The sequence below is a fragment of the Aythya ferina genome, assembly GCF_964211825.1.
Source record: "Aythya ferina genome assembly, contig: HAP1_SCAFFOLD_92, whole genome shotgun sequence".
NCBI lineage: Eukaryota > Metazoa > Chordata > Aves > Anseriformes > Anatidae > Aythya > Aythya ferina.
This window is the reverse complement of record NW_028181425.1, coordinates 326,024-332,467: the sequence shown is the minus strand read 5'-3', so window position 1 is coordinate 332,467 and position 6,444 is coordinate 326,024. Positions and strand designations below refer to the sequence as shown.

The following is a 6,444-nucleotide window of genomic DNA, read 5'->3' as shown; positions in this document are numbered from 1 at the left end:
AGCTTGCTGTCATCTGCAAATTTACTGAGGGTGCACTCAATGCCCTCATCCAGATCATCGATGAAGATATTAAAGAGGACTGGCCCCAGCACCAAGCCCTGGGGAACGCCACTAGTGACCGGCCTCCAGCTGGACTTGACTCCATTCACCACGACTCTTTGGACTCGGCTATCCAGCCAGTTTCTAACCCAACGAAGCGTGCGCCAGTCCAAGCCAAGAGCAGCCAGTTTCTTGAGGAGAATGCTGTGGGAAACGGTGTCAAAAGCCTTGCTGAAGTCAAGGTAGACCACATCCACAGCCTTTCCCTCATCCACCCAGCACGTCACTTTGTCATAAGAGGAGATCAGGTTTGTCAAGCAGGACTTTCCTTTCATAAACCCATGTTGACTGGGCCTGATCGCCTGCTTGCCCTGCAAGTGCTGCGTGATGACTCTCAAGAGAATCTGCTCCATGAGATTCCCTGGCACTGAGGTCAAACTGACAGGCCTGTAGTTTCCCGGGTCTGCCCTCCGGCCCTTCTTGTAGATGGGCATCACATTGGCTAGCTGCCAGTCAACTGGGACCTCCCCCGATAGCTGGGACTGTTGATAAATAATGGTAAGTGGCTTGGCCAGCTCCTCTGCCAGTTTTCTCAGTACCCTTGGGTGGATCCCATCCGGCCACATCGACTTGTGCACATCCAAGTGCCGTACCAGGTCACTAACCAGTTCTTCGTGGATAGTGAGGGCCACATCCTGCTCCCCATCCCCTTCCACCAGCTCAGGGTACTGAGTATCCAGAGAACAACCGGTATTGCCGCTAAAGACTGAGGCAAAGAAGGCATTGAGCACCTCCGCCTTTTCCTCATCTCTTGTAACTAAGTTTCCCCTCGCATCCAGGAAAGGATGGAGATTCTCCTTAGTCCTCCTTTTTGTGTTGATGTATTTAAAAAAACATTTTTTGTTGTCTTTAACGGCAGTAGCCAGATTGAGCTCCAGATGAGCTTTGGCCTTTCTGATTTTGTCCCTGCACAGCCTCTCAATATCCTTATAGTCCTCCCTAGTGGCCTGTCCACTTTTCCAAAGATTATAAACCCTCTTTTTTCTCCTAAGCTCAAGCCACAATTCTCTGTTGAGCCAGGCTGGTCTTCTTCCCCGCCAGCTCGTCTTTGGGCACGTGGGGACAGACCGTTCCTGTGCCATTAAGATTTCCTTCTTGAAGAGCGCCCAGCCTTCCTGGACTCCTCTGCCCTTCAGAACCACCTCCCAAGGGACTCTACCAACCAGTGTCCTCAGCAGCACAAAGTCAGCCCTCCGGAAGTCCAATACAGCGGTTTTACTGGTCCCCTTCCTGGCCTCGCCAAGAATAGAGAACTCCACCATTTCGTGGTCACTCTGCCCAAGACCGCTCCCGACAATCACATCCTCCACCGGTCCTTCTCTGTTTGTGAAGAGAAGGTCTAGCGGGGTGCCACCCCTGGTAGGCTCACTAACCAGCTGTGTCAGGAAGCTATCTTCCATGCCCTCCAGAAACCTCCTAGACTGCTTTCTCTGGGCTGTTTACCAGTTTACCAGGCACTGACGTGAGAATGACAGGCCTGTAGTTGCTAGGGTCTTTTTTTTTTTGGCCTTTTTGAAAATTGGTACAAAAAGGGCAAGAAAGTATCAGGGGCAGTTGAGCATAAGATGACCTGCACACCCGAGTTCCTGATCCCAAACCCTTGAAGTCCCTTTGATTGCTCGCAGATTATGCATTGCCATTTCTTCTCCTTCCAGATGTAGGACGAGCAATCTGTAATAGTCTGAGGGTTGAACCAAGCTGGGAAGTCTCATAGAATCACAGTATCATAGAATATCCCGAGTTGGAAGGGACCCATAAAGATCATCAAGTCCAACTCCTGGCACTGCACAAGTCTACCCAAAAGTTTAGACCATGTAACTTCTTCTCCATAATTTTACCAGGCACTGACGTGAGACTGACAGGCCTGTAATTGCTACGGTCTTCTTTCTTACCCTTCGTGAAAATTGGGACAACATTTGCCAGCTTCCAGTCTACTGGGACCTCTCCAGATTCCCAAGATCATTAAAAAATAATTGAGAGAGGTCCCGTGATGACATCAGCCAGCTCTTTAAGCACCCTGAGATGAATCCCATCTGGACCCATGGACTTGTATGGATCCAGGTGGAGCAACAAATCCTGCACACTTTCAGGGTTGGTTGGGAGTTTGTCATTCCCACCGTCTTGGTCCACCTGCTCAGGGCACCCAGGGTCCTGAAGCCCATCATCAGCATTGAAGACAGAGGTGAAGAAGGCATTAAACGTCTCTGCTTTGCCTATGTCATTGTCTGTGAGGAGACCTTCCCCGTCAAGCAGCGGACCTATGTTTTCTTTGGTTCTCATTTTTCTATTAAAATATCTAAAAAACCCTTATTTATCATCTCTCACAGACATGGCCAACGTCAACTCTAGTTGGGCTTTGGCCCCATGAATTTTCTCCCTACAAACACGAACAGTGTCCCTGTATTCCTTCCTCGTCACCTGACCCTCCTTCCAGCAGCCGTACACTTTCTTTTTCTGTCTAAGCTCCAGTAGAAGATCCCTGGTCAGCCAGGCCAGCTTTCTGCCCTGCCTACCTGCCTTCTGATATTTTGGAATCACCTGATCTTGTGCTTTTAGGAGGCAGTGCTTAAAGACTGACCAGCACTGATGGACACCTATACCTTCAAAAGCACCTTCCCAGGGGACCTTGCTGACTAGTTCCCTGAGCAGCCTCAAGTCTGCTTTCCCCATATCCAGGGCTGAAGTTTTGGTGGCAGTTTTCCTTCTCTCACCATAAATTCTAAACTCAACTACTTCATGGTCACTATGACCGAGACAGCCGCCAATTGCCACGTCTCCCACAAGACCCTCTCTGTTTTCCAGCAACAGATCAAGGAGGGCACCTTTCCTAGTTGGTTCCCTTAGCACCTGAACCAAGAAGTTATCATCTAGGTGCTTTATGAACCTCCTGGACTTACTCGTGTCAGCCGTGTGGTGATCCCAGTTGACGTCTCGCAAGTTGAAGTCCCCCATAAGGACAAGGGGAGTTGATCTCGAGGCATCTCTTAGTTCTGCAAAGAATAATTCATTGGTGTTGTCATCTCCTAATGATGTCTCCTTGTCATCTCCTTGTGATGTCCTTAACCCGGGCCCCAGGAAGGCAGCAGACTTCCCTTAGAGGAGGGTACCTTCTACATATTGGACCCTCTGTTTCGTTGATTGTTGAATCACCCACAACTAAAACTCTCCTTTTCTTCCTCCTGTCTGTGGTCACTATAGAGGGGGTTGGCCTTTCCAACCCTAGCAATATATCTGGTGGAGGGGGATTGTAGCCTTCTCCATCCATCGATTGCCTTTTAGCCTCCAGGGCCTTATATCTGTTGTTCAGGTCTACCTGATAGGGTGATATGGGTGAAGGAGGATTTTACCAGCCACCTCGAGCCTGGACTTGTTTCCTTTCATTCATATCCTTCTGCCTTGTGTCTGCTGAGGGATGGATACTTCATTCCCTTTGAGTTGGGAAATTCCTGGTGCCTGTTCTTGTTCCACAGAGGCCAGAGTTAGGCATCAACAGTCTATCTCCCTCTCTGAATCCTAGATGTTCATAAGTTTTATAACCTCTTTTCATAGCTCAGCTACCATGCAGAGCAGGTCTTCCACCTGCTCATATCTTACGCAATTGCTGTCTCTGCAGCTGTCCAACGGTGGTGTAAAGCTTTGGCACTCCCTGCAGCCTGACACCTGGACAGCTGTGTACTTTTTTGGAAGTTCAGTTTGGGTCCCCACCTCCTTTCTGGAAAGTGTGGAGGTGGCCTTCTGCTGTTTGCCCTGAGCGGTCTGTCACAGGAACTCACTGCAGCACCCTGCCTGCATGAACTGCCACACAGACTGCCACAACATGCCCTGACTGGTACCTAATGTCTTGTTTGCCTGCTCTGTGCACAGCATTTCTGGTTGCTCATGCTCCCTAGGGTCTCCCAATTGGCTCCTGAAGGGCTGTCTTCAAACTACAGAGGGGGGCAGTACTGAAGGGAAACCCCTGCACACCGCAGTTCCCCTGCTCCTATGCAGAAGGTGTCTGCCCTGGAGCCAATCACCTTGGTGAGTGAGAGTCATTATAATTGGGTGAAATGGGTTTAAATACACAGGCACAATGAATAGTGAGGTTTAATGGTAAACAACAATTCTAATAAACTGGGAAAAAAATACCGCAAGACAAGAATAGAAACCAGGCTTGGCCTATCATGAGTAACATTATGAGCAATTTTCAGAAAAATGCAGTAAGCTTATGGCTTATGAAATACACCCAGTCATCAGTTTCCACATTACATCCTTGAGGTCCTGGTTCCTCATGCTGTAGATGAGGGGGTTCACTGCTGGAGGCACCACCGAGTACAGAACTGCCAGCGCCAGGTCCAGGGAAGGAGAAGAGATGGAGGGGGGCTTCAGGTGAGCAAACATGACTGTGCTGACAAACAGTGAGACAATGATCAGGTGAGGGAGGCACGTGGAAAAGGCTTTGTGCCGTCCTTGCAGTGAGGGGAGCCTCAGCACAACTCTGCAGATCTGCACATAGGACAGAGCAATGAAAATAAAACACCCCAACATTAGAAAAGCAGTAAGCACAATCATCCCAGCTTCCCTTATGTAGGAGTCTGAGCAGGAGAGCTTGAGGATCTGGGGGATTTCACAGAAGAGGTCCCGGGCATTGCTTTGGTCAAGAGGTATTGAAAATGTATTGGCAGTGTGCAGCACAGCGTTGAGAAAGCCACTGCCCCAGGCAGCTGCTGCCATGGTGGCACAGGCTCTGCTGCCCAGGAGGGTCCCGTAGTGCAGGGGCTGGCAGATGGCAACGTAGCGATCATAGGCCATGATGGCGAGAAGAGAAAACTCTGCTAGAAGGAAAAAGAGTAGCAGAAAGAGCTGTGCCACACATCCTGCATAGGAAATGGTCCTCATGTTCCAGAGGGCATTGGCCATGGCTTTGGGAACAGAGGTGGAGATGCCACCCAGGTCGAGGAGGGCGAGGTTGAGGAGGAAGAAGTACATGGGGGTGTGAAGGCGGTGGTCGCAGGCTACGGCTGTGATGATGAGGCCGTTGCCCAGGAGGGCAGCCAGGTAGATGCCCAGGAAGAGCCAGAACTGTAAGAGCTGCAGCTCCCGTGTGTCTGCAAATGCCAGCAGGAGGAACTCAGTGATGGAGCTGGTGTTACACATTTCCTACCTTTGGGCAAGGGAGCCTGACAAAAGGAAGAAATGACAGTGCAAAATTTAAGGACTTCTTTTGGACCACTACATATCTCAAGAAACACCCCACAAAGCAAAACACTGCCTCATTCATTTCAGGAGGATCTTTCTGCTGCTCCTTGTCTTATGTCTGGTTGTTGCTCTGAGGGTGCCACAACAAGCAGGGTGCTCTGCTGTGAGCTCTGCGGCAGTCAGCCCTGGTCTGCAGCAACACTTAGAAGGGAACCTGGAGTGATCTGAGAAGTCTGCTGGCCAGGGACATCTCCCAGTTTGCAGGTCATGAGGAGAAGGTCAAATAATTCCTCAAAAAACAACAAAGCTGATGTTGGTACTGTCTGTAGGCTAAGGTGTGTGAGGTGCCTCAGAGCAGCAGCAATGCTCCAGGAGCCTTAGTTTCTTATACAGATACTACAGCTCCATTACCATCCCTCTCACTCACAACACAGGTAGGAAAATGGAAGCAGAGATTGTAGAAGGTGCACTGCCTTCAGGTAGGTCTTGCCTTGCAGTTCTGCTGTGCAGTGCCCTGGGGAGGTGTGGGGCTGTGAGCAGCCTGTCCCTGGCAGCAGGCTCTGGGCAGCAGCAGGACCCTGCCCTGCCATGCCGGGGGAGCTCCTTCCACCCGCAGCTTCTCCCCGCAGCCCCTGGGCAGCTCCCTGGCCAGGCTGAGTGCTGAGCCTGGCAGGCAGCAGAGGCCCTGCCCTGGCACACAGCCCCTGGGGCACAGCAGGGACCCTGCTCTGCACCACAGCCCTGGGCACCCCTGCCTGCACCCCCGGCTGCACAGCCTGCAGCCAGCCCCAAGAGAAGGGAGCCCTCGGGCCCTGCACGCTGACCCTGCAGCACACAAGCCCTGCATGCCCTTCAACTCCAACACTGACTGTACTCCTGACAGCTCCCATCGGCTGAGGGCTGTGCCAGCTCCAGGAGAGCCTGGCAGGGCATGCCGAAGCATTGCCCTGTACCCAGAGACCTACCGTGGGGAGGTGGCTCTGATGATTTCTCTCCCTGCCAGCTCTCCTCTGCCTTCCCCCCCAGGCTGCCCTGAACCTCTCTCCCACTTCTCTCTCCTTCCCCCATGCCAGCTGCAGGCAGTGCCCCCAGCCCTGCTGCCCCTGGCAGAGGAGCTAAGTGGCTGAAGCAGCTTTTCAAGTAGTCCAAGTCTGATGCAAACTCCAA

General features: G+C 51.6%; 1 protein-coding gene across 1 annotated transcript; it reads right to left on the bottom strand.

Moving 5' to 3' along the window:
• Positions 1-4,311: 4,311 nt before the first annotated feature.
• LOC311428553 (olfactory receptor 14C36-like) lies at positions 4,312-5,235 on the bottom strand (the record flags this gene model as incomplete). The annotated part of the gene is made up of 1 exon (XM_084539950.1): positions 4,312-5,235. One exon carries the CDS (start codon positions 5,233-5,235, stop codon positions 4,312-4,314), a length of 924 nt encoding a protein of 307 aa, XP_084396076.1.
• Positions 5,236-6,444: the final 1,209 nt, after the last annotated feature.